A 27,940-nucleotide genomic window follows, 5' to 3' on the forward strand; every position below is an offset into this window, starting at 1 on the left:
CTAGACGTAGAATTTCTGGAATGAAAGAGATGCAAACTTAAAATATTGAAAGATTTTCAGTCAATCCAATCTGCCTCATCAACCTTCAAAAATATTCTATCAACTTATACTCCACTCATAGTGAAACATTTATTGGGTTTCCATTATGTGGCTGGTATCATGCTGGAGGTTGGTTGACAGTATGTATTTACATTTTGGACAATACCACAAAAAGCCGGAGAGAGATAAGAGTGGAGCTCAAGTATAACATTTCCTCACAGTAGCAGGCATAGGGATCTGTACCTGTTAGAAAAACTGTGAATCCTGCCACGAGTGGAACAGCAAAGAACAGCATGTCCTACAGTACGTCTGAAGGTATAATGGCATACTAAATTCCATTGTTATTTATAATAACAAGTGTTGTTTGTTAGTTTTACTTTTTAGTTTCTCATTTCTGAAAGTATCTTACATACACTGTTAGTAATCTTCACAACCATTTGAGGTGGGTAAACTGAGTCAGGAAGCTCAGAATTATTGAATGAATAATTGAATGAATAATGAATGAATGAGTAAAAAGATCACTACCTTTAACGTATGTGGGACAGTCATAGTCTAACCAAGTTTCAATCCACAAGCATTTATTTACAATTCTGAAAACTTCCACATAATTACAAATGGGACAATGCTAGTAATGTACTATTTGAATAAAGAAAAGATACAAGTGAGCACAACGTACACAACGTACAAACTTACAATTAGGCACAGTCGATTTGGTGCTAAGTCATAAAATATTCTTTTGCAATTGATGACAATTATCCAATAGGCTTGTAATGGCCAAAAAGTACAACTGATAGAAATATCTATAGACATGACAATGTACAAATTGTGACATAAATCTATCAGAAACTAGAAAATCTATGTTGGCCTTATAGTTCCAGCTTGCTAAAAGACACTGGCTTTGGGTGGCTACACAAAGCAGTCCAGACCTGGCCATAACAGGGTTTCCAGAAAGTATGGGAAGTAGCAAAGAGTAGGCCTCTCGATGGGAGTGGGTGCAACATGAGATGAAACAATGCCTTAATGGGTATGTAGTATGCTCGCATGGAAAATATAGGAGCAAGGGATATCTGGAGAATCACACAGCTAAGTACTTGACACTAACAAAATCGACCAGTATCCCATAGGGCCTCAGGTACCATGCAAGGATTTGAGGGATTCCAGTATTTAATTAAATCACAATGTGACAATGGGAAGAATTAAGGAGAGCCTCAGGGGTAGACGAACTGGGGATGTTACACCAAGACATGTCTCAGTTAACCTGATGGTTTCAAAATGCAGGAAGTGGGTATAGGGGACAAGACAGTACCCTAACTCTAAGAATAAAGGTTCAGGTCAGGGTAGGGCCTGATGTGCCTAAGTGTTGAAAGAGAGGTCTTTAGTTTCTTTCCCCTACATGTAAGATTCTTTTAGAGGTTAGGATGAAGCTGAGCCTGCAAGCTCAAGTTAAATGGCTGGAACTAGGGAGAGAAAATAAGTTACATAGGCTAGGAACCAGGAAAAGCCTAACTAAGGGTTTGCCTCAATAGAACTGAATGTTGGAACGGAATATTTTAATATGTAAATATTTTACTGATACCAGAATATCTTACCACACTTCCCCCAATCTCACACCACCCACCCTAACCTGCAGTAGCTATGGGTCCCTTACTTTCCTTGGATTCCATATAGAGAAAAGAGACTGATCTGGCTTGCAGGTATTTAGTAAGTTGTTAGCCTCACATCCCATACTAGTACCATGTAAGTAGGCCATCTGAAGTAGGAAGCTTAGGGGAAAAACCCTGAGAAAAACTTAAAAGCTTAAGCCACATCTCTATACTACAACACCTTTCACCATTTCTTCTCAGATAAGCATCATCCCCATCAGTGAAACAACTCATATCTCATAACAGGAAAAACAGGCCTAAAAATTACACGTGTGTCTTTCGAGGTCCCCTCTACGGGATATCTTCCTGGTACTAGAAAAGTCCCCAGAAAGATCAATCTTTGCACCCCTCCCTGAAAGCTTACCACCAAGGAAGATGACTAGGTCCATAGATTTCCTCCCTCAAACCAGCTAACCTCACATATAAATCAACAGCCATCAGCCCTTACTCACATTATCACCGTCACAAGAGCAGTTAGGGAGAAAAGCACTAACCACGGGAACTAAAACAGAGGCAATCCAGGCCAAATTGGGCTGATGGCAGATATCTGCTCCTTACGCTTGGGTGCATAATGCGACTCACCAGTGTCTTTTTCACAGACCCTTTTTACACTTTCTCCACAAAATACAAGAGGTCAAGTTCGTTCATGATGCTTCAAGAGAAAAAATTGTCACGAGAAAAACATGCAATATGTCTTACAAGGTTGGAGTCCTTAAAAATATGGCAAGGAAATAACCATTTTAAAAAATTTTTTAAAAAATTAAATAACCATTTAAACCATTTAAATAACCATTTAAAAAATCTGTATTCTACAAACATACCAGTGAATTCTATTAAGAAGGTAATATGACAAAAAACACAATGAGAAATACCTGTAAGACTGTTCCCTTTAGTGTTCAGAATTCATGGCAGTTGCACTATCGAGCTACTTATATCTATGACTGTCTGCTCTGGTCATACAAACTGCGGCCACAGTGTGTCTACTTGTTTCCCACAGAAACCAACAAATCTACATGAATCTCTTTTCTCCTGGGCCCTTTCACCTTATCTGCTCCCAGTTCTCCAGCAACGTCCTCTTCCTTCTCTAATTATTCTCCTCTTCATTTTGCTTGGCCTTGCCCCCAAGCATACAAGACAGAGACTCCTAGAGGTCTAAGATTCTAGAGTGGCTGTTTGCAAGGGGGAGGAGATTACAGTAACTGCCACACTGTATATACTTCTGTGCAAAGAAAAAGGGACAGTATTCAGAATGTCTCTCACATATAAAAGAGCTGCATGGCATCATACCAGTGTGGCCCAAGGAAACATAGGTAGCAAATTATGGGCAAAAGAATTGCAACCAAAGGCTGGAGGAGGAAAGGTCTGCAACCAGCTCTGTCTCCTAGCTCTCTGCTCTTTGCTTCCAATGGGCAGTCTATTCTGTGAAGCATCAGGCACTGAAAAGAAGGCTCCTGCTGCTGGAAGTTGACAGCAAGTAACATCCATGAGGGTAAGAATGCAAGATCAAGGCTTGTCATAGAAACAATGCCCAAAATGGGAAAAAAAAAGAAAGAAAGCAGAAGAGAAATGTAAGTCCAACCTGGCCAAGCCTAGCCCAGCCCAAGGAAGGCAGGAGTCAAGGAGAAGTAACTAAAAGAGAAGAGCCTTGGACCACAACATTCCCCACAAGGTACACTCAGCAAACTTCACGCTACTCTTTAACCAAGTTACAAAAAGAGCTTCTGAATCCCTACTTTTGCTCCTTAAAAGCTGCTATAAGTTCACGAATTAGACAGATATGATTTCAGAAGAACTGTAATACTTCAAACTAGATGGCTCTTTCCTTCCTAAGGATGTTAATTAAATAACATATATATATATAGCTCTAAGTATATGATACATAAAATATAATACTCTGTAGACTATAAGTAACTGTTTGTTAATTATATTAATGAACGTCTGTAAGAAACGTTGCCATGTTTTCCCTAATGTCGGAGCCTGGGGGAGGTAAATCTGTCTTCTAGGATTTCCTCCCCAGAGCTCAGAAATTTAGGTGGTGTTTTAGCTCTCCTACACCCTCTCCACCCATCCCCACCTTCCTGTTGGGGATCGGACCTCCCCACTGGCTATCTCATATCTCTCAACTGCCTGCTTTATCACATCATTCTCCTACCAAACCTACTAGCACTTGGTAGAGTCTTGGGGTCTCGGTGGAGTTGTCATAAATGAAGTCGGGTCATCACAATGGACCAGGGACCAGTGCCCAGTGACCAGTGACGTTTGTACTGTTCAGCTGCAGCCACTCAGACATCTTCTGGTGTTGCCTCCTCATCCCTTCTACCTGCAGGTGATGTTTCCTCTTCTCTGACCATGTCAGGTAAGAAAAGAAACTTTTTAAAGTTTTTCGTCAGATTAATTTTGCCCCTAAATTTAGTAGTAGATTCAAACTAGCATGGAATAATGAGGGAAAGTATTGAACTACAAGTCTGGAGACCTAATTTCACTTTTGACTTTGGCATTTACTATCTGTGTGACTTTGGACAAATCATTGACTGTCTCACAACGCCTGATTTTTTCCTTCTCTGTTATGTTAGGATACTACATTGCTTGATCACTCTGATCCCTTTCTTTTCTAATATTGAACCTTAAAGGGTACCCATGTAGAAAATGATATCAGAGACTTCTGAAGAGTGTTTCAACAGAAACATAGAAACGCCAGGTGACATAGAAAACTAGCAATATATAGCAAGATGTTCCATCTCTAATGGTCTCCCTCCACTAATATTTCGACTAGTTGAAAGGAGAAAATAGGGAGAGAGGATGGAGAGTACTGGGCTGTAGGGAGGCCCAGAGTCAAACGTAAGGAAGTTTAGGATTGTTTTCATCAGCCCAGACTGATAGGAACCAAGTGATAGGAAAAAATATAAGAATGAAGAGGGAAAGCATAGAGGAGCTCTCAAGTAAAACATAGTTTGCAATGGAATGTTGATGGGAACCAAAGATTTTAAATTAAAGCAGAAACAGCATAGAGTGAATTCTGCTCAGAGCAGCGCAAAACAAAGTGGATTGTAGCAAATCCTTATTTTAACAGACTAAGGAGGAAAGTAAGCCCAGAAAAGGGTAGCACCAGGAAAGCCAGATTATCAGAAAAGTCATACTCAGTGTTTTTTTCTTTTATTGCCTCTCTGAATACAGTTGGCACTTGATACTTTTGAATATCAACATTTTAGAAATATGTTTTAGTAATGATGCTTCGTATATACAAGAAACCAAAGTGGTTATCTAGGGGTCTGCTTTTCAATGTTTTATTCTTTCTAATTTTTAAACTATGTAGACATACTACCAATTAAAAATTTTAAATGATATCTTCTAAGTTGAATCAGAAGGACTATTTCCTTTGTGTGATATGTAGGTTCTACGGCAAGGTTGCTTTTCATCTTTACAGTTCTTTCCCTCCTAACACAGAGAGCACATTGATCAACAGCCACCGTTCCTTTTTAGATCTGAGCTACCTAAGAAGGAAAAGAAAAAGTCAAGCCCCACATCTCTAGTTCCACATTGAGGGAATTCCCTGCCGGTCCAGTGGTTAGGACTCAGTGATTTCACTGCCAGGGCCACGCGGCACGGGAAAAAAAAATCTGCACTTATCTAAAACAATATTGTGTAGTCCTTTGGATTTTCTTACATTTGAAAATCTTTTTTAATTGGATTCAAGTGATGATGGTTTTTCTAGGTTTTGGGATGTCATCTTCTTGGATGTTGAAGATGATTATAATCTAAGTTCTAGGATAAATACAAAACCCTTCTTGATACTTTTTAAGCTTCCTTTCTGCTTATGATATATTTCTATTCTTTGAAATATATATTTCTACCAGGCTTAATACCTGTTACTTGCTGGGTAAAAATATGAATGAGCACAATAATGAAATTCTTTTACACTTATTATTTGGCTGTCTGCTTTGTACCAGTTTCAATGGAAATACTTGTCTATATATAATTTGCCTACCTATACATTCACATTGATTGAATGTTGTTGCTTGTTATGCATTTTTACTAATATATCTTTAATTCTTTGAAAGGTCTTGATCAATCCAAAGGTCCCGACGTGATGAAAGCCAAAGACACCAGAGCCATTCATCTTAAGATGAATCAGGTACAGGAAAAGCCAAGTGTCCTAAAGGTTCCCTCTGATCAACCCAGGAAGAACAAACATAAAGCCTCTGAGCCGATCAGTGGTGCTCCCAAGGCCAAAATCCAGCCAAAGAATCCAGAGTGCCTGTTAGGGGGAGAAGTGGTTCCATGCAATGCTGCAGTCAGTGACAGGGCTCCTGTGAACACGGCCAAGCATTCTAAAGGGAAACCTCAGAAAACTGCATCCAGAAAGATCAGCAAAACTAAGAGCCATGAGCAGGAAAAGACCACAAGGGCCAGGGGAAGAAAGAAGGCTGAAGAGAATAAGCAGTCAGGGAACAAAGTCAAGGCAGAAGAGAAGCCAACAATTCCCCAGATGAAGCGGAAGGAACACCAAACTGAGCTTATCCAAGAGAGCTTTAAAAAGCCTCGAACCTCCCTAGGCATGTGCATGCTGGAGTCTGCGAAGGTTTTTCATGCACTGGGGGAGAAGAATGACAAGAAAACTGGGCTCTCTTCCTGTCGGGTCTTGGGAAATTCAAGCAACCCCAAAGACCCCCAGTCACCCCCACCTAGCCAGCCATGGCAGCGTACCCCACGTGAGGGTAAGAGCCCTGAGAAACCTCAAGTCAAAACCCAGAAACCAGACAGCAGTGCTGAAACAGAGTTTCCATCTCCATCCCAGTATCACTTGCCTCCTCGTGGGAAGGTCAAGTTGATACCTCTGACTTTTTCTGCCTGGAACAAGCCTCAAGCTCGACCTGCTCCTCGGAGGCCACAGTCTCTGCTCTCACATCTGCCTACTGTGGCGGACCGTGCCCAGACTGCCTCTACTAACTCGGCTCAACCTGCTGCAGCCACTTCATCCCAGCCAGCTCCTGCCTCTTTGCCAGGTCCGGCCAAACCAGCTCAGCCAACTGTGACCAACCCAACCCATCCGGGTTGGACCGACCATACCCAGCCTAGTGTCCCTCAGTCTGTTGCTCCTAGGCCTGCACCCTACAAAACTTCATCTGGCGCTTCGCTCCAGCGGGAGCCTGTTCCCCCTGCTGTGACTAAGCGCCTCTCCCCACCCAAGCTCCAAACCGCATTTCTACTCCAAGACTTCAGCAAGCAACGAAGACCATGGAGGGAACCCAACGTTTCTGAGCCAGTCACGTCAAAGCCCATCGAACAAGAGCACAGACCAGAGCGGGAGGCCATGAAGAGGCGGGCTCAACAAGAACGTGTGAATGCTGCCAAATACACCTCTTTGGGGAAACTGCAGTTTTTCACTGAGAGGCAAAAAGAAATGGAAATTGCTGACAACTACGGATATTTATAGTAAGAGCTGCTAGGATTGTGGGTGCCACCTTGGGTGCCAGCTGTTCTTCCTTATATACATAAGATAGGTATAAATTTCTCTATTTATTTTGATATATTTTAAAACAATAAAACTGAATAAGTAAATATACTAGAATTAATAGATGAGTAATAAACCTTTTGAATTCTGAGATGCAGATAACTCTGGCGTGCTTTATTTTTTTTGGTTTTGTTTTGTGTTTGATGGGGTTGGGATCAAAGTCTGCATGAGAAAGGAAGGACTGAAAGTCGGATGGGAGAATGAAGGAAAGGGGAGGAAAGGGGTAAAAACTGAGGAAAGAGGAAGGAACGTGGCCCAGGGCCAGGAAGGTCGAAAGAGATTCATGGATTTAAGAAAGGAAGCAGGAGTGAGGGTGAAAGGGCAGAAGTGAAAAGCAGGGTCAGAGGTCAGGGTTGAAAGAACAAAATGTGAGTAGAGCTGAAGATGACGGAAGGTGAGTCTAGGTTTACTAGAAGAAACAGAAAAAGTCTCTTGGGGAGGTTGGCCTTAAGTCTCACAACCACCACAGAGGTATTTAAGAAAACAAGAGGTTCAGGACACATGTCTGAAAGGTTTGAGTTGCCTTACGCAGGTGTGATTATAGTGGGGGTATAGGGAAATCTCCCAGAGAGGTGGCTAGGGCTCAGAGTTATCCTAGGGTCAGCTGACGATAGGGGCAGGGCCAAGGGAAGTGCTGCATCAGGAGGGAAACGAATAGGGCCTGGAATGCAAATCACCATGTACTCAACACCTAAGCACCAGGGCAGCTAATGCACTATTCAGTTAAGCCTGGCAACGACAGGCAAGGCCAGTATTCCTGTGCCACGTCACTTAGGAGAGGTACAGCAAAGGGATGAGGTCACCTCGCATGTGGAGGTACAAGGCCTCAATTTGAGGCCCAAATGCCTCTGAAGTCCTCAGTATTTGCAGGTGCCTGCAGGCGTCCAACGTGGCTTTCAGAGCACAGCATGCTGAGGTTACTGGTGGATGAGATCAAGCTTCTGGACAGGCCTAAGTATTAACTTGAGGGGCTTCTTTCATTGACAGGGGGCGTGCCACCTTCTGTAAATATCACCATCAAGTGAAACGCTCGAGAAAAGTCTTACAGACGTGTCCACAGTCATGGGTGAGAGCTGTGGGACACGGGCACTGGGCAACGGCTCCAACAGCCACAGGACGCAGGCGCCCAGTGGTTCAGGGGCTCCCTAGGAGGCCTCATGGGGCTGCTCGGGGGAGTGAGGTTGGCAGATAGTCTCAGGGGTGGGTGTCAAAAGGAATGACGTGGGGAGAAGGGAGAGATGGAGGCAGTGAATAGTGGATAGTGGATAGCGAAAATAGGAAAACTGGCAATTTTCATTTTCAAAATTATGTTTTTGAGATGTCATTCACATGCCATAAAATTCGCCTCCTGAGACTGCAAATTCAGCGTCATTGCGTACATTCTCAAGCCTATGCAACCATCACCGTCATCTAACCCATCACGTATTCATCACTCCAAAAAGAAGCCCCTGTAACCATCAGCTGGCCCTCTTCATCCCCTCCTCCTTCAGTCCCTGCAACCATTCATTTCCTTTCTGTCACTATGGTTTGGCCTTTTCTGGACATTTCATGAAATAATACAAATGTGGCCACTCTGTGGGGCTTCTTTCACTTAGCATAATGTTTTCAAGTTCGTTCATGTCGTAGCATGTGTCGCTACTTCATTCATTTTTACGACTGTATAATATTTCACATATACACCACATTTAAAAGTTCCATTCTCCCATTGATCGGCATTTCGGTTGTTTACACTAATAATCGCCATTTATTGACAGTTGATTCTGTGCCAGGCAGCACCAGGTTAAGTTACTGACCTTATTTCACAGATAAAGAGGCTTGCAGAGTGTGAAGAGTTTGCCCAAGAATAAGAGCTAGTAATTGGGGGAACTGGGGTTTGAACTCAGACGACCTTCAGAGGTACGGAATTCACACGACAGAACATTAGAAAAAGTACACAGGGGTATTCAATGAAAAGTCACCCTTTTCCCCATGTTCCTCAGCCACACATTTCCCTCCTCAGAGGCATCTGCTTTTGCCATGTTGTGGATCCTTCCAGAGAACTATTTATACCTCAACATGTATGTATCACAATTTATTGACTCATCTGTCCCACGGATTTGATATGTCACTTTCATGGTATAATAGATTCTTATATGTACTTATATTACTCTTTTCAGAGCTGTCCTGACTCCTTTTTGCCTATCCTTTATGCCTTCCATTTCTCTAAAATTCTTTTTATGTTCTATTTGATTTAAAAAACATTTTTCCTTGTCTTGTTTGTTTCTCTTAAGGCACTATCCATTATGTTCATTCACCTGTATTATTTAATTTAATTTATTTCTTTTTGGCAGTGTCGGGTATTAGTTTCAGCACGTGGGCTCTTCGTTGCAGCGCGTGGGCTCTTCCTTGCGACTCGTGGGCTCTCTAATTTTGGCATTTGGTTCCACAGCACGTGGGCTAAGTAGTTGTGGTGTCGGGCTTAGTTGCCCTGCGGCATGTGGGATCTCAGTTCCTCAACCATGGATTGAACCTGCATCTCCTGCATTGGAAGGCTGATTCTTAACCACTGGACAACCAGGGAAGTCCCCACTCTTGTATTATTTTAAATTTAGCAGGCTTTTCGAATTTTTTTTCTTTTATTTTGAATTCTGTCCTGAGTTCTATCATCTTACCTAATTCTGGTTTATGCTGTTCGTTCATGTTTTTTTTTATTATTGTAAAATATACAGAAAACAAAATTTAGTATTTCAACCATTTTTAAGTATACAATCCAGTAACATTAAAGACTTTCACAATGCTGTGCAGCCATCAGCACTATCCAAATTCAAAATAACTATGTCAAGAGCTTCCCTGCTGGTGCAGTGGTTGAGAGTCCACCTGCCGTGGCAAGGGAAACAGGTGTGTTTCCCGGTCCAGGAGGATCCCACATGCCGTGGAGCAGCTAGGCCCGTAAGCCATGGCCACTGAGCCTGCGCGTCCGGAGCCTGTGCTCTGCAACGGGAGAGGCCACAACAGTGAGAGGCCCGTGTAACACAAAAAAAATTAATAATAATAATTATGTCAAAATATTGAGCAGGACTTCAGAAAGATGGAGGCAGGAGCATAGTTTCTGAATCTCTCCAAACCCTTTCATGGAAGAAGATCAAGTAACACCAAATACACATAGGTGGCATTTATCAGCATTTACCATCTCCAGAACTTTTTCAACATCGCAAAAAGAGACTCTATAGCCATTAAAAAGTTACTTCCCATTCCCTCCTCGACACACATTCTTTCTTTCCATTGTTTTTTCTAACATCATTTAGCCAACTGTGAAATAATAGGTTACAGTTTTGATCTGTTTTTTGGACCTGTTTTTTCCAACTTGATTTTATTGTCTGAAAATATGCTATTCTGTTCCTTATTCACTCTTTTTTTTCTTACACTACCTCTGTACGGGACTTGATCCCAATCCTTTTCTTTTATTGATTTTTGAATGAAAAAGGTTTTAAAGCTCTTTGAAAAGGTTGTGACAGGCCATGTGGAAACATGGTCTTCATGGCTGTTTCATCAATGCTTCACTTATACTCTTTTGAAGTAACTGTTTTCCAGGAGGCATAAACCAGTGGGCTTTATCATTGGACAGAATGCAGGGAAAGGAACCCACGAAAGCTGATCACCTTAGCAAAAATGATTTAGTTATGATTTCACCCAAGATTGGTCACAACCCAGACTGGGAAACTCAATGAACCAGAGACGAGGTATAATGCCATCTTTCCTTCTCTCTGCCGCAGCTCTCAAGGGTTGGTCACCTACATGTTATTAGTAATTATTAGTTGGTTTCTGTTCATAATTACTATCAGAAGACACAGCACTTATGGTCCTAACTACACTGCCCAGCTATGCACCATTCTTCTTCGTTTTGGCTTCCCGTCCACCAGCAGGAACCTCATTTATTTTTCTTCTCCCTTCACCACAGCCCAGTAATGTTTGTGAATGACTCTCAGTCTCACCAGAATCTGTATCTCTCACTCTGCGCCAACATCCCACTGCATCATTCGCTCCCTGAAGTGTACTCTAGAAATTTAGGTAACCTGGATATTTTACCACTGTTCACCATCTCTTATGAAACCAGAAGAAGAGCAGCTTTCTGATGGAATGACAGAGACCTTGTAAAGAGAAAACACCAGTCTGCAGGAGAAAGGGAAGAAGACAATGATGGAAATAGTTTCTGGAAAACTATTTTTACATTAGGTTTTGTTTGTTCCCGGTAAATAAATGGAAATCTTCTAAACATTTAAAGAAAATCTAGGGCTTCCCTGGTGGCGCAGTGCTTGAGAGTCTGCCTGTCGATGCAGGGGACACGGGTTCGTGCCCTGGTCTGGGAGGATCCCACATGCTGCGGAGTGGCTGGGCCCGTGAGCCATGGCTGCTGAGCCAGTGCGTCTGGAGACTGTGCTCCACAACGGGAGAGGCCACAACAGTGACAGGCCTGCGTACAGCAAAAGAAAAAAAATCTAAACAACTAAATTCAATAATACAGGGATATAACATTTTAAAAAATTTTTCTTTGGCTGTGCAGCATGTGGGATCGTAGCTCCCCAACTAGGGATTGAACCCACGCCTGCTGCATTGGAATGGCAGAGTCTTAACCACTGGACCACCAGTGAAGTCCCAGGAATATAACTTTTAGAGGAGAAGTTATAAACCCCTTGGTTATATGAACTGCAGATTTTTTTAAATAAGAAGTCATGTATTTTAAATTACTTGGAGCTTTAAAGAAAGGAAGGAAGGAAAGAAGGAAGGAAGGAAGAAAGAAAGAAAAAGGGACTTCCTTGGTTGTGCAGCGGATATAATATCAAAAATAAATAAATTAATTAAATAAATTTAAAAAAGAAAAATATGCTAAAATCCACTGACTAATTATTAAGGCTGTTATATCTATTTCCAGATACATCCCTTCATAAACTTTTAGTAAAAGGTTATCTTATGTCAGAAGAAATGAATTTCAAACTTTTCTCTTTTTCCAAAATTTGAGAAATTCCCGTACACTTCTAACTTCAAATTTTATAAAAATGGAAAAGTAGTGAAAACCCTTATACTTACATCCAATTGCAGCATCTGGCCTCATGCCTTCTATATCAATCAACTATCTACAAAACAACAAAATTCGAGTCATTTGTAAATAAAAAGAAAAGAAAATCAAGCTTTTGCAAAAAAGGTCCTATTTTGCTTTACAAATATATATATAAAAATCCTAAGAAAATATCAGCACATCTATTCAATAATTATTAAAGAATGATATACACCATGACTACTAAAAGGCGTTACTCCAAGGACGCAAGGATAACGCAACTTTAGCAGAGCTATTAATATAATTATTTACAATAATACAACAATTTAATTAATAAATGAAAGAGAATAAAATACAGGACCAAACTGGCAGATGTTAAAAAGTTATCGGATAACATGCAACAGTCAGTTTCGGTGAAAATGCTCTGTACGCTAAAAACAGGAGACTTAATATGACAGAGTATTCATCAAGAACCAACAAATAACAAAAGGCAAATTAGGATAAATATGAACATCATATCTACAAAACCCTATCTAACCAACCATCGGAGCCAGAAACTTAGGACTCACCATCACTGATGGCTATTTCTCCCTCGCCCTCATCCTCAACCCACCACCAGTGCTAACAATGAAACTGCCTACATACCTCTAGAATCTGTGCACATCCTTCCACCAAAATGACCACCATACCCTGGTCCACGCCACCATTATCCCCAATTTCTACACGTCTCCTAACTTGTTTCCTCTCTTCCACTCTTTCTCCCTGCACTGCATTCTCCTCTCGGTAACAAAATGATAGGTTGACAGTGCAGTTGGGTATGTTCCACACACTCACCTTCAACAAAAAAAGTTCAATTGTTTTCTATTACTCTTAAAGTCTGAAACCTTAAACATAAGCCTGAACGATCGAGCTCCTACCCCACACTTGTAGCTCCATTATAATCACATGCTCCCCCAACAGCCCCACCTTCCTGGCCAGTTTTTCCAACACAGCATATGCTTTCCTCTTATAGGGTTTTTTGTTATTCCTTAGGCTCAGAAATCTCTCCCTAACATCCCTACCTGGTTAATACCTACTTATCCTTCAGACATCAGCTGAAACATCCCTAAATAAACCTTCTCTAATCTCCATGATGAGATCAAGTCCTCCCTAAGTATGATCTCATGGTACCATGTTCCTCTACTTGGCACTTGGCAGAGTTGTAATTTTACATGCAGAGTATGATTCTTGAATATCTATTCCCTGTCTGGACTGTTAGAATTCACAAAGAGCAGGTCAAGTCTCTTCACTCACAAAATTTCACAAGTCTTTTTGCTAGCACCCAGCACAGTGCATAAACATAACACATGCTCAATAAGTATTTCCTGCATGAACAACCAAAAACTGGTACAGTGTAGCAATATCCACCAAAAGCATAAGGACATAAACTCTATGATGCAGAAGTTCCATTCTGAATGAAGTAAACTGAGACAAAGCATATATATTCAGTGGTGCTCACACAGAAATGTTCATTAATTTCATGTTTTATAATATCAAAAACTTCTGACTTTTATATGTTCATCAGTGAGCAAAGGAACAATGCAGCATTAAAAATAAATAAATAAATAAAGGGACCTAATGAAACTTAAAAGCTTTTACACAACAAAGGAAAGTGTAAAGAAGATGAAAAGACAACCCTCAGAATCGTTGAAAATATTTGCAAGTGGATCAACAAAGGATTAATCTCAAAAACATATAAATAGGTCATGGAGCTCACTAGTAAAAAATCAAACAACCCAATCAAAAAATGGGCAGAAGACCTAAATAGACATTTCTCCAAAGAAGACATAGAGATGGCCTCCAAGATGGCCAAGAGGCACATGAAAAGTTGCTCAACATCACTAATTATTAAGGAAATGCAAATCAAAAGTACAATGAGGTATCACCTCACACCGGTTAGAATGGGCATCATCAGAAAATCTAAAAAGAACAAATGCTGGAGAGCGTGTGAGGAAAGGGAACCCTCTTGCACTGCTGGTGGGAATGTAAACTGATACAGCCACTACGGAGAACAGTATGGAGGTTCCTTTAAAACTAAAAATAGAATTACCACATGATCCAGCAATCCGACTACTGGGCATATACCCAGAGAAAACCATAATCCAAAAAGACATATGTACCCCAATGGTCAAGGCAGCACTATTCACAATAGGTAGGCCATGGATGCAACCTAAATGCCCATCGACAGATAAAAGGATAAAGAACAAGTGGTACGTATATACAATGGAATATTACTCAGAGATAAAAAAAGAACGAAACTGGGTCATTTGTAGAGACGTGGATGGACCTAGAGACTGTCATACAGAGTGAAGTAAGTCAGAAAGAGAAAAACAAATATTGTATATTAATGCATATATGTGGAATCTAGAAAAATGGTACAGAAGAACCGGTTTGCAAGGCAGAAATAGAGACACAGATGTAGAGAACAAACGTATGGACACCAAAGGGGGAAAGTGGGGCAGGGCGGGGGTCGGTGGTGGTGAGATGAATTGGAAGATTGGGATTGACATATATACACTAATATGTAAAAAATAGATAACTGGTAAGAACCTGCTGCATAAAAAATAAATAAATTTTTAAAATTCAAATATAAATTTTAAATAATTAATTAATTAGTTAATTAAAAAATAAGAATGAGGTTGGAAGACTGTCAAAACAGCACACGGAACACACACTCAAGCCCTGGAAGATGAGGAAGTGCCATAAGTCCCCCACTTCGGATGACATCTCGCTGCCTCGCAAGTCTCAGTCCGACTGGGCTGGCTTTGGCAAGGGGACGGAGCTGGATCAGGAGCTGCTGCCGCCATATCTGGATCAAGTTCCAGTTTTGGTCTATCACTCAACACCTAGCCAGACTCGCCTAGCAACTCAGCTGAGAGGAACCAAATAGGATAGCTCAAAGAATAGGCCTCACACTGCATCAGCTTAAAGGTGTTTATGACCCTGGAAGCAATGGAGCAGAAGAAAGGATCCGGCGGACTTCCCTGGTGGTGCACTGGCTAAAGACTCCACACTCCCAATGCAGGGAGCCTGGGTTCATTCCCTGTACATGGAACTAGATCCCACACGCATGATGCAACGAAGAGTTTGCATGCCACAACTAAGGAGCCCAGCGGCTGCAACTAAGACCCGGCACAAACAAACAAGAAAAAACCAATCAATAAAATAAAACCAATATTAAAAACAAGATCCGGGAGTGTGTGATTGATCTGTATGATGGACTTTGCTTATGAGAACCCAGTTTGATTTCTGCTGTGTATGCAGATCACCTGGGCTGTACAGATGACTGGCTGATGAGATCCCTTACGTGCCCCTCCTGCATGGAGACAGTTGATGCAGCACTGCTTTTGTCCTAGAGTCTAACTGAGCCCGTGTCTCTCACCTGACTTCAAGAGAACCATCATTTTTGGTGGTTTGGATCTTTTGTCTTTGAGCCCAAAGAGCCGGGGGTTAGGAATTAAGATCATGCATGAAAGTTTCCTAAAAATTCCTTAACGGCTGCAGATGTTGGGGAAAAGTACGTGATAGTTTAGAAATTTAGGAGGAAAAGTAGGATGCTATTTTTATGGAAAGCCTTCACCCAGGGTTTAAAAATATAATTGTATTTAGATCTTGTTATTGCTCCAGTACATAGGATTTGTGTAAAGTGTTACAGCACCTATATATGTTTTAATTCTGTGTCAAGGATTAGCATAAAAATAGTGGCTGTTTTCCTAAGTGAGATAACTTTCTGCTTCCCCCTATCCAAATTCTTTTCTGGAGTTGCTGGCATCTCGGTCAAGGTTTTACTTAATAGCTACATTTTATAACACTGGCACACAAAAAAGTAGTTTTAAGTTTCTTTGCATAGTTCTTGTTTTTAAGAATAAACATAGAACATTTATTTTTTACTTTATAGGAACTCCAAAAGTTAAGGTCCCATTATTCTTTTGCTGTGATTGTTGTTACTATTGATGGTGCTGTTTACTGTCTTTGCTGGTTCTTTCTAATCTACCATTTGTCCTTATTGGCATACGATCATCTCAGGGTCACAAGATGGCTGCTGTAAAACCAAGTATCATATTCTAACAAAACAAGGAGGAAGCAGAAAAAGAGTCCATATGGTCATTTTCCTAATGCATATTTATCTTTTTCAGAGAAAAATATCATTCTCATAAGCACAATAACACCCTTTCCCTAATTACTCATTTGCCAAAACAGACTGATATGACCATTCATAAGACAATTTATGGCAAAGAGGGGTATGATAATGATTGCCTCAGCCTAACAAGGATTTATCCACTAAAGCTGAATGCTTCACTCCTCAAAGAAATCAACACTTTTCTACATACAAAACACAAGTCTCTTGAAGGGTTCTTCATAAGTGCATTATTGAAGAATTTAGTATGTCATAAGCACTTAAGGAGTTGACATTCAACTGTAGTAGTATCCATGTTAATTTTCTTAAAAGCTCCATGATGAGTTTGAGAAAAATTGAAAGAATCAGATTATCCGGTTCTATTAAATTCTTACATGTATCTTGCTTAAGTTTTTGTTCATTAATTTATATCCAACTACCTAAAGCAAATTTGGAGGAAAAAAATAAATAAAATAAATAAATAAATAAATGAATGAATGAATGAATAAATAAGATTGAGGTCTCCAAATATTTTCATAGGAAGATGTCCACCATATAGTAAATTATAAACCAGAATGTCTAAATACTATACCATTAAATCACATGTACAGTCAGTTCTGTATATCCAACGGTTTCATATCCTACAGATATGGAAGGCCGACAATACTACACCATTTTACATTACGGGACTTGAGCATCCGAGGATTTTGGTATCCATGGGGAGTACTAAAAACAATCCCCTGCAGATACCAAGGGACCATTGTATATGCTTATATCTGGATTTTTTATGTCTCAAAAAGTATGTGCTAAATTATTACTGGCCATAACCTCTGAGTAGGGGGCAAAATTGCCTTCCAATTCATACATTTCTCTGACTGCATTTTTTGCATTCAGCTTACATTAACTTACATGACTACTGTAAACAGAGCAATTTAAACATGGTCTGCCTCTTGGGGTTGGCAACTCACCTGCCGATGAGGTAGCCAGTCCTGTTTAAATCAGGGGTACAGTGGACACCAATAAGTCTGTATATAAAAAGGGAATATGGAATTAAGTAAGCGAAGCAGAAACACTAAAAACAAGTTATACAATTTTCTGAAGAGTAGCCTTTATTAGTTACCAGAGCACGACTACTATCCTGAAAAGGAAAAACTCTGAAGAAAAGAGTGTTTTTGCAGGAACATACTATTAAGTACTATAAAGTCAAAATTCATTGTGTCTTGGAATTTTTGCATAGCCACCAATCAGATGCAATTGTGTCGAATGGAGAATGTCCTTCAGGAACTGATTTGACTATAGTAAAAGGGAGTGGGAAAAAAACAGGCTATCAGAAGAATAGAGTTTGTTTTTGAGTGAAAGAAATGGAATGCCTACACTTTTAATGCGCAATATTAAAAAAGGACAAACAGTTTTTGAAGGGCTCTTGGGGTCCCAAAGCACCTACATTCCTTCTCTCATTCACTGCTCCTCACATGCCACGGGTCTACGTGCCTCAGCAGGTCTCAGGTGAGTAGCACCGTGCTTATTTCACAATGAAAAAGTAAGGCTTCAGACGTAAGCCTAAGCTGCACAGCAGGCAAACAGAAAAGAGACTAGAATCAAGTCTCACATTTTTCCAAATATGCCACAGTATTTCGTGGACCAGCACTTAATAAAATTATATGAGGAAGTAAATAAAAAACAACAACATGTAGCTGATCTCTGCAAAAGGTATGTCTGTGACAACGTGGTGTCTGGCATTCGTCATCTCCTGCCTGGATTACTACCGCCCTACAATTCTAACAATCACTTGTATTTCAACTGATCTTCCACATGGAAAATGTTACCCTTCTAAAATAGAAACTTGGGGCCTCCCTGGTGGCGCAAGTGGTTGAGAGTCCGCCTGCCGATGCAGGGGATACGGGTTCGTGCCCCGGTCTGGGAGGATCCCATATGCCGCGGAGCGGCTGGGCCCGTGAGCCATGGCCGCTGAGCCTGCGCGTCCGGAGCCTGCGCGTCCGGAGCCTGTGCTCCGCAACGGGGGAGGCCACAACAGTGAGAGGCCCGCATACCGCAAAAAAAAAAAAAAAAAAAAAAAAAAAAAAAAAAAAAAAAAAAAAAAATAAAATAGAAACTTGGCTGGATTGCTCTGTTCCTTAAATATCTTCACTTAGCACAGAATAAAGCCCAAGTTTTCAGCACAGCATTGAGAACTCTTTATAAACAAATACCAGTCTGTCTCTCCAACTGAATGACAAGTTCAAACTAAATTACAAGGACCTACATCATCCACCTCCCTCCTTTCCCCTGCCAGCCTCCCTGATCCCATTCTCTACTGCCCTGCCCTCACTCACTTTCCCCTGTCCAGCCACACTGCCCTCCATACTATTCCTCAAACATGCCAAGCACCGTCGTGCCTCAGGGACTTTGCACCTACTATTCCTTCTGCTTCAGAACACACCCTCCCCACCCATCTCCACTCTCCCAGATATCCAAAAGCTTTTTTTCTCACTTCAAGGCTCTGCTCAATCGACATCGTAATAGAGGGGACTTCCCTGATCACCTACCACATTCCCTCACCTCTTCATCTTGTGTTTTTATTCTCCAAAGCATTTACCGCCACTTGACACTCCACATATTTACTTATTTACTCATCTCTCTCCCGCACTAGAATGTAAAGTACATAAGGGCAAGAACGTGGTTCTGTTCCTCCTGCCTCGAACAGTGCCTTCAACTTAGAAGGTGTTTTATAAATATTTGGTGTAAAGGAATGTATGAATTCCTTGCCCTTTCACACTACCCTCTAGTCACACAAGAGGCTGCCCCTCCAGAGCACAAGATCAAGCCCTGTGCCTTCGGTACCTGTTCGCAATAGCTCAGCTGTCCTTTCCTCATTCCAGCAAAATCCTCTTCCACGAAGCTCAGCTCAAACGCTGTCTCCTCAGTCAGGCCTTCCTCAGTTTCTCCTCTATATTCCTGCTGCAATTGATTCTTTTATTATAATTAACCCACTTCGAGTCACTACATGTTTAGCTTCATAGATAACTCTAAGTTGCTACTGAACAAAGACTTCTAGTCACCTCTCTATCCCCGTGCCCGAACAACAAACCTATAAGGCTCTCGGTGTTTACGAAAACAATTTATTTTCTGAGTCTCTTCGAATTCTAGGGAGTGGATAGTATCGTCTCCTCCTCATTATCAGTGAGCCTGGCATCTGTGGGAGGGGCTTATAGCAGAGGAAGCCGCCAATGGATCATAACTAACGTCCTGAGACTGCAATGCCAGGGAGCACGGTGAAGTTAGCCCACTGCATGCAGAAGACCCACAGAGGAGTCAGCATATGCAATGGACTACACTTGGCATAACATGTGAACAATCAAGGTTGACAAACGTGCTCTCATGCACTTTTAAGGATCTTCTAGCCCACGCGGAGCACACAGAACACACACAAAGGAGCCTGGAGGAAGTGAGGAGACTGGCAGCTGCACCCTAACATCTTAAGAGGTAACATTTCTGTGACTACAGTTTACACAAATCAGAAATTTTGCCTCCTTTCTAGACACCCTGGATATCACAGGCAAGGCCAAGTCTCTCAAGTTTTAAAGCTAAAGTACAGGGAAGATCTGTGAATAGGGCTTAAGATATTTAAGAGCTAGGACCTGCATTAAGCAACCAGCTTATAGAATGAAAATTTACCTTGAAATTCCAGTCTCTCCCTCTCTTTCTCACCTCCTATCCACTATCTTCCCACCTCCATCTCTAGTCCTTCTCGCTACTCCCTGTTTTATGTATATGTGTTTATCATTTTTTATATAGATGGAATATGTACTGTCTCTTAGGTTTATTTAATAAAGTGAACACTCCTCAGGCTAACTTTAGAAAGGAAAAAACGAACACTTTCTCATGTGGTTCAGTGGTGATCCAAAGACAAAAGATACCTCAGTCTTAAAACATGGCAAATACCATGTTCCTTCTGATAGTTAGATGGTAGAAAAAGGCAAGGACGCTATTCAGACCTACTATCAAGAGAGTACATCTTAGAGCACAAACAAGAAAACACCAGCCTTTTAAGTTCTTCCTGTCTGTCAAGATAAGAATAAGAGGTGGTAGTGTTCTTCCTCACTTGCACCCAAAGTATAAAAGCAGCAAAAATATCTTAAACACATATGATGAGGAAGCCACTCTTCTGGTCCACTCTGCTTTGTTTGGCATCTAGGGATCTGTCCCACTCCGAACTTTTGCTTTATGTTTTCTCTTTTATATACGCTAAGAACCTGAGTGTCTTAACCTTTTCTTCCACCTCTCAACCAATAAATAGGACAAAAGAACATTTTTATTTTTTTATGTAGTTTCCATTCAAATGTTTAAAAAAGAGATTAAGTAAGCTAGTTCAGTTCATATTTCTCACAAAAATCACTTTCCAAACTAAACTAAATTCTTTGTGACCGTAAACAGGAAAAACACCATACTGTATTAGCACCATCTGACATTTCCACCTTCATGTTACCAAACACAACAGGCCTAATGTCACAACTATTAAAAATGTTAAAAATCCCAACCCCACTCAAAATGCATACCAAAGTTCAGGTAAAGGGAAAAAAAACAAAACAAAAAGAACTCGCCATTATCTTTATTTTCTTTCAGAAATCCACTAACAGCACATTGAAATTTAATAATAGTGTCATCATCTGGCACCGGATGCCCAATTGTACAAATGTTTAAATAAGGAATAGTTTCTGGTAAGTCCTATAAGGCAAAACCATGAAAATATGTATTATTTCCTTTGTAGGGAAAGAATAAAAAATTAATTAGAGAAGGCGGAATATAAACCAAGGGAGGACATTAAACTTAGTATGTCAGTCATTCTGATAAGAGCCATTTTCTCCAAAGCTGCTTTAACCAGTAAGTATCACTTGATTTTCATTAAAACTGAAGAATGGACAGTTACTAGGCATGCAAAAGGAAAAGCAAATCTATGTGAATGAATGCACATGTAACTCAAAATGATATAAACAGTTCTACCTACATTTATGTTCTATCTTACATTTCAGGGGCCATACAGAGGCTGTGATCTAAGTAGAATAGTAGAATAGAATCAGAAGAACTTGGATTCGAATTAGGAAATAGAGCAAATTTCAGGCAGTGTTGAGAATGGTATTCTTGGGGTGGGAGAAAGTAGACTATCGATAGAAGACAGAAAAGGATAAGTGAAAATTCTCTAGTTCTGAATTTAAATGCAAAGTAGCAGTATGAACCTATGACATATTTTAGAAATATTAGCAACAAACATACATATTGCCTAGCTCTGACTACTGAAAAAGTCTAGAAATAACTGATGTCATGTCAAAAGGACTCAGGAGTCACTGAAAGCTCCAACTGGTCAAACATAGGGCCTCAGTTAGAATAGTAACTGTAGCGGAGTCCACAGTGACAAGAATAAATAAATTTAAAAAATTGTTCACCACTGGAGGATATTTGTCAATCAACTCATTATTTTGAAAACTGTTAAATAAAAGAAGAGAATCATGCCTCTACAACTGGGCAACCAAATAGTTGATGAGGGGAATCTTCTCCTTATAGAAATATACCCAGCTAATAAGTGAAAAAAAGAAAAACAGAATTCACCATTTTATTTATTTATTTATTTAATTTTCAGATACGAGGGTCTCTCACTGTTGTGGCCTCTCCTATTGCGGAGCACAGGCTCCGGACATGCAGGCTCAGCAGCCAAGGCTCATGGGCCCAGGCACTCTGCGGCATGTGGGATCTTCCCGGACCAGGGCATGAACCCGTGTCCCTTGCATTGGCAAGAGGACTCTCAGCCACTGTCCGACCAGGGAAGCCCCCACCATTTTTGGAAGCCTCAACTGAATTAATGGATGTAGGTATGAATCATCAGTGACTGCTAATATCACAGAAAGAGAAAATTATACGTCTCCATGGAAGAACACATCATCACCTATGAAACTGTCTTGCCACAACAAAACATGCAAGCTTCATTCTGATCAACTACCAATTTACAGGAAATAAAAGGACTGAAGAATATGTTAGCAACACATGGAATGTAACCATCAAAATCTACATGGGACAAATTACCTGCTTTCTTTACAAATAAAATTCAAGGAGGAAAAAAAAGTGAGAAAACATGGAGGGAGAACCTATAGATTAAATAAGACTTCAGAGACCTAACAATCAACGGCAAAGTGTGCACCTTATTTGGATCTAATTCAAAATTCTTAAAAACAATTTTTTATGACATTTAGGACACAACTGCAAATTTGAGCACTCACTGGGTATTTACGATTAAAAAATGATATTAAGGAATAAAAGTCCTATATTTTAAATATACATACCAAATATGTATAGGTGGGGCTTCCCTGGTGGCACAGTGGTTGAGAATCTGCCTGCCAATGCAGAGGACACGGGTTCGACCACCGGTCTGGGAAGATCCCACATGCCGTGGAGCAACTAGGTCCGTAAACCACAACTACTGAGCCTGCGCGTCCGGAGCCTGTGCTCCACAGCAAGATAGGCCGCGATAGTGTGAGGCCCACGCACCGTGATGAAGAGTGGTCCCCGCTTGCCACAACTACAGAAAGCCCTCGCACAGAATCGAAGACCCAACACAGCCCAAAGATAAATACATAAGTAAATAAATAAATATTTTTTTTAATGTATAGGTATAATTACATGTTGTCCCGGAGCTGCTTCAAGATAACATGGAATGGGGTGAAACAGGTGGGGGTATAGATAAAACATGACAGCCATCAGTTGGTAAATATTAAAGCTGGATGAATTCATGGGTATACAGGGAACATTTACAGTATTTTGTATACTTTTGTATATGTTTAAAATTTCTGATAATTGTTTAAAAACAAGACGACACTGTAGAAAACCGTTTGGCAGTTTCTCAAATGTTAAACGTAGAGCTACCATACGATCCAACAACTCTGCTACTACCTACACTGCACAGCTAAAAGGACTGAAAGCAGGGATTGGAACAAATATTTGTACACCAATGATCATAGCAGCATGATTCACAATAGCTACAAGGTAGCAACAACCCAAGTGTCAATCAACCGATGAATAACAAAATATGGTATATACACACAGTGGGATTTATTAAGGCAAAAAAGGAATGGCATTTTCTTACATGCTATAACATGGATGAACCTTGAAAACACTAGGTTTAGTGAAATAAGCCAGACATAGAAGGATAAATATTGTAGATTCCAGTTACAGGACGTACCTAGAAGAGTCAAATTCATAGAGACAGAAAATAGAATAGAGGTTACTAAGGGCTGGTGGGAGGGAAAATGGGGTTGTAACTGTTGGACGGTTACAGAGTTTTTATTGAGGATGATGAACAAGTTTGGGTTATAGACAGTGGTGATAGTTACACAACACTGTGACTGTATTTAATGCCACTGAACTGCATATTTATAAATGGTTAAAATAAATATGATTTATGTATATTTTACCACAGTAAAAAAAAAAGAGGAATAACTGAGTTGAAATTTCAGTGCTTCCTTGTCCGAGACTCAGTTTCATCGTCTGTAAAATTAGCAATTGTAGTTGTCTATCCTCTGAGCTTAGTGCAGAGTAAGCACTCAGAAGGAGATCTCAGTACTACTTACACTTCAACAGCAAAGCATTGTTGTGAAGATTAACTAAGTCAATGGATATGAAAGACCTTTCTAAATGGCAAACTGCTATACAAATATTAACAAACTTTAGGTGTTACTGTCTCCCAAGGCCATGGAACAGGTCAGAAGAAGGATAATTCTTTTGCACTGGTATGTCCTACATGGGCCAAGAGAATATATGGGTTTCTGTACTCTCTCAGAAGGTATTAGGAAAAGAAAGCATAAAACTTAGAGAACAATTGTCTTTTACCCTGATGCTTAAACATGCTCAGGCAACTGCTTCAAATAAGTGCTAAAGACATAATGCACATACCTTTCTTTCCTTTTAGGCTACTAATATTCTTGCTAAAAGTTTACTTCGTTTTCAAAACATAGAACATGGAAGCTTATAGAATTTCTTCAGCATATCTACAGCCTACTGCCAAATACTATAGTTCAATTCATATCTTTCATCTCATTTTGCAACAGCAATTACAAATGTGTATTTAAGGAAACCACTAGCTTCCCTTTCTGAACCCATGAAAAGAAGGCCAGGATTCACCTTAGCATAAGATGATAACTACTGAATTACTATGAATTATGACAGTATCAGAAAGAAGGTCATTTTCAACTATGGGTTCCATTTACCTCTGGCTTATAATATCGGCGCGTGTACGTTAGGTCAATTATCAGCCCGAGTTCTTCATTCTGTTCTTGGATTTTCTTATAAAACATGCAAGGGGGATAAACATTCTTCTGGCGCAAGATTCTTTTCAAAACTCTGTCAGAAAGAATAAAATAAGAAGGAACATGAGTCTAAAATCCTTTACTATATTATCCATTTATTCAAACCCTTTGATGCTAACATATGAGACTCAAAGTAATGTTTCCTCCTCTGGAATTTACAAGCGATATTACAATCCTTTCTTCCAGAGAGATTACACGGAAGAAAATAAGTTTGCTTCTATATATTTATTTCTATGTGTGTTTATTTCATGTTGGTGTCCTAACTGGACTGTAAATACCCAGAAGGCAGGGACCACATCAATTTTGCCTACCACTGGATTGCCAGCTCCAAGCAGAGTGCCTGTAAGTAGACACATAAATAAATACTTCTTCAATATCTACCTATATGAAGGATGGCTTTCACTGCTAAATATTCTTTTATATATTTGGCTTATTTATGTTCTCTGTTCCATTGATCTGTTTGGTTATTCAAGTGCCAGCAACACACTTTTCTTTTTAAATTAGTAGACTAGTTTTAGAGCAGTTTGACATTCACAGCAAAACTGAGCAAAAAGTACACAGTTCCCACTTATACCCTCTCTCCTTCACCCCCACAGCCTTCCCCATTATCAACATGCCATACCAGTGTGCTTCATTGGTGAGAATTCATGAACCAACACTGACACATCATTATCAATAAATTCCATACTTTATTGCATTCATGGTACAAGTAACTGACTATTTCTTTATTCCTAGTATAGTCATACCCAAACATTTACATACAGAGATACATATTGCTCTCTTAATCATTACTTTATTCTTTATTTATAGTTAGGGCATTCCGTTGGGATTTTTTTTAATTAAGTACAATAGTAGGTTGTATTTATCTATAAATTCCATTTCCGAATAGCAAAGGAGGTATTAAAAATTATTTGCTATAAAAAGGCAAAATGGAGTACGACGGTGTTGAGAGCCAGGGCTCTATATGGTGAATTCAGATTTCTGGAAGAATACGGTAATAACTTTTGCTTACCGTTTTAAAAGGAACTTTGAAAGCAATGAAATAAGTCCCAGGCGTCTGCTGTCCAACTGGGAGATAGTCCTTCCAACTATTAATATATTTTTGTTAGGCAAATTTTATGTTAGGCTGTTTCCTTGCATAGGATGAGTGTGCCCTGAAAATGCAAAGCATATCCCTCTATAGTAGGTCCCTCTTCTTTCTGCTTTGCATTTTGCTGCTCCACTTATTCAACCCTACCTTGTAATAAGCTATACTTACCTTGTTCCTGTTTTCCGTCTTGAAAACAGATAAAAGGCAACAAAACAATGCAAAGGTCTCAACAAATAAGGGATATCTAAACCCAGAGATGGCCAGACCTTCTGTATCCCTGATACAACCGAGCCCAGTGTTGACTACAATGGTATCATTAACACATGCATGTTGACTGAGAGTGTTTGAACTCAGTTCTTCCACTTCACAGTTGTGTTTTAGTCCTCATACAAAACCTGATGATAAAATTCGTAATGCTAGGAATCACAGTGAACAATAATATCTGAACTGATTGCTGTAAGATGAGTGAGAACTAAGGTTAACTCAGTGTATCTGTAGCAAAGAAAGTGGGGGTAATAGTGGCACAAGACGGGGCTAGAGAAGCAGAGAGGATTCTAGACCAAGAAGAGTCTTAAAGGCCAACGGTGTGTTTTCTAGTCTCAAAACAATGGTTTTGAGCGCTGACTATGAGCAGTGTTCCAACTTGCTTTTAAGGGTTCTTGTGTGAAGAATGGATTGGAAGGAAACAAGAAATATGGACACGAGTTAGGACCTAATTGCAACAGACAGGCAAGTTCAGGATTAGCATGTTGAGGAAGAGTTGACAGATTCAAAAGAAACTCAGGAGATAAACTGAAGCGGGCTTAATGGGCTATGAGATGGAGGAAAGGAAGGTCTTAGGGAATTAAAGGGTTTACTGCACACATGAGCAAAGTCCCAAATCAATCATTTCAGCGTACAGAGGTAGATCTCTCAAATGACACCGGTTAGCAAGCAACAGTACGACCTTTATAATTCCCAGAAACAACACAAATCAACTGTTTCCATGGAAAATCCGGCAGTACCCGTGCGTTTTTTCACTCAACTTAGTTGCAGTTCCTCTTACTCCCATTTTCTCTGCCAAAACAACACAGCTTGAGGGATAGAAGGGGACTCCATTTTGGTAATTAAGGAGTGTCCACAACACTCACAGTCCCATCTTAAAAAGCAGCCCCTCTGCATTTTACCCGAGGAGAAATGGCCAGAGCCCCCCTTTTAAAACGGTGGGGGGAAATCAGAACATCTCACACTGTCCCTTTCAACCACTGTGAACTCAGCCGCGAGACGACCAATACCCCCTATAGCACAGCGCGGACGGGGCAGCGGCCGGGGGCAACAGTGACAGGAGACAGCACAAGACACCCGCAACGCCCAGGGGCCGAGGCCTATTACCTTTCCGGGTTATGCTTTCCGCCCTTCCTCCTGGCCGACGAACGTCCGGAAAAGCCGCGACGCTGACACCAGCGCACACGGGCATGATGCCACTGGCTCATGTCACCCCCAACATGCCAACCGCCCAACGCCAAGAGTGCCAAAGTCGCCAACCCGGTGGCCCTGGTGCCAGCACAGGGCCCCGAGCCACAAACGCACAGGCACAAGCCCACGCTGCTCGCGCACCTCTTTCTACTGCGCATGCGCCACGGCCGTCCAGATGACGTCACCACGCGCGCGGACTGAGACGCTTCATTAGGGAGGAGGACTCTGACGGCTGCAATTCCCTCCTTAGCCGGAGGCTGGTAGCAGACGTTCATTAGTTCGTGTGTGTACCCTTCAGAATTCCACTCCTACGGGACATGCAAAGTTGTCCCACTCGCCCAGTTTCCTGTGTGGTTCTTTCAGATATGTCCCAAATGTTTACATTCACACTTGTTCTATCTTGTACGTATTTCTACGTAATGGATATCCTGTATTTTATAAAAGAGCAGTACAGTATACACAGTCTACAATCTGTCTTGGATACTGATGTTCCCAGTCAATTTTTGCGTACATCCCTTCTATTCTCTTTAATAGCTGCGTCACATTACATAATTTACATGGCCAGTCCGATATTCATGGACTTTTAGTTGTTTTCAGTTTGGGGATTTTTTGTTTGCTTTTTGTTTTTGACCTCTGTTACAGATAGGCTGCAATGTGAACCT

The 27,940-nt window shown here is 40.7% G+C and overlaps 1 protein-coding gene and 2 pseudogenes across 1 annotated transcript; 2 read left to right on the plus strand and 1 right to left on the minus strand.

The window, feature by feature from the left end:
• Positions 1-5,727: 5,727 nt before the first annotated feature.
• On the plus strand, positions 5,728-7,116 carry LOC132481197 (uncharacterized protein C2orf78-like; the record flags this gene model as incomplete). The annotated part of the gene is made up of 1 exon (XM_060085869.1): positions 5,728-7,116. A coding segment is annotated over one exon (1,389 nt), but the record flags the coding sequence as incomplete, so codon positions are not given.
• Positions 7,117-7,965: 849 nt separating this feature from the next.
• Positions 7,966-27,343, minus strand: LOC132481198 (RNA/RNP complex-1-interacting phosphatase-like; annotated as a pseudogene).
• Positions 14,916-15,621, plus strand: LOC132481377 (RING finger protein 11-like; annotated as a pseudogene).
• Positions 27,344-27,940: the final 597 nt, after the last annotated feature.

This window comes from Mesoplodon densirostris, chromosome 20 (genome assembly GCF_025265405.1).
Source record: "Mesoplodon densirostris isolate mMesDen1 chromosome 20, mMesDen1 primary haplotype, whole genome shotgun sequence".
NCBI classification, from domain to species: Eukaryota; Metazoa; Chordata; class Mammalia; order Artiodactyla; family Ziphiidae; genus Mesoplodon; species Mesoplodon densirostris.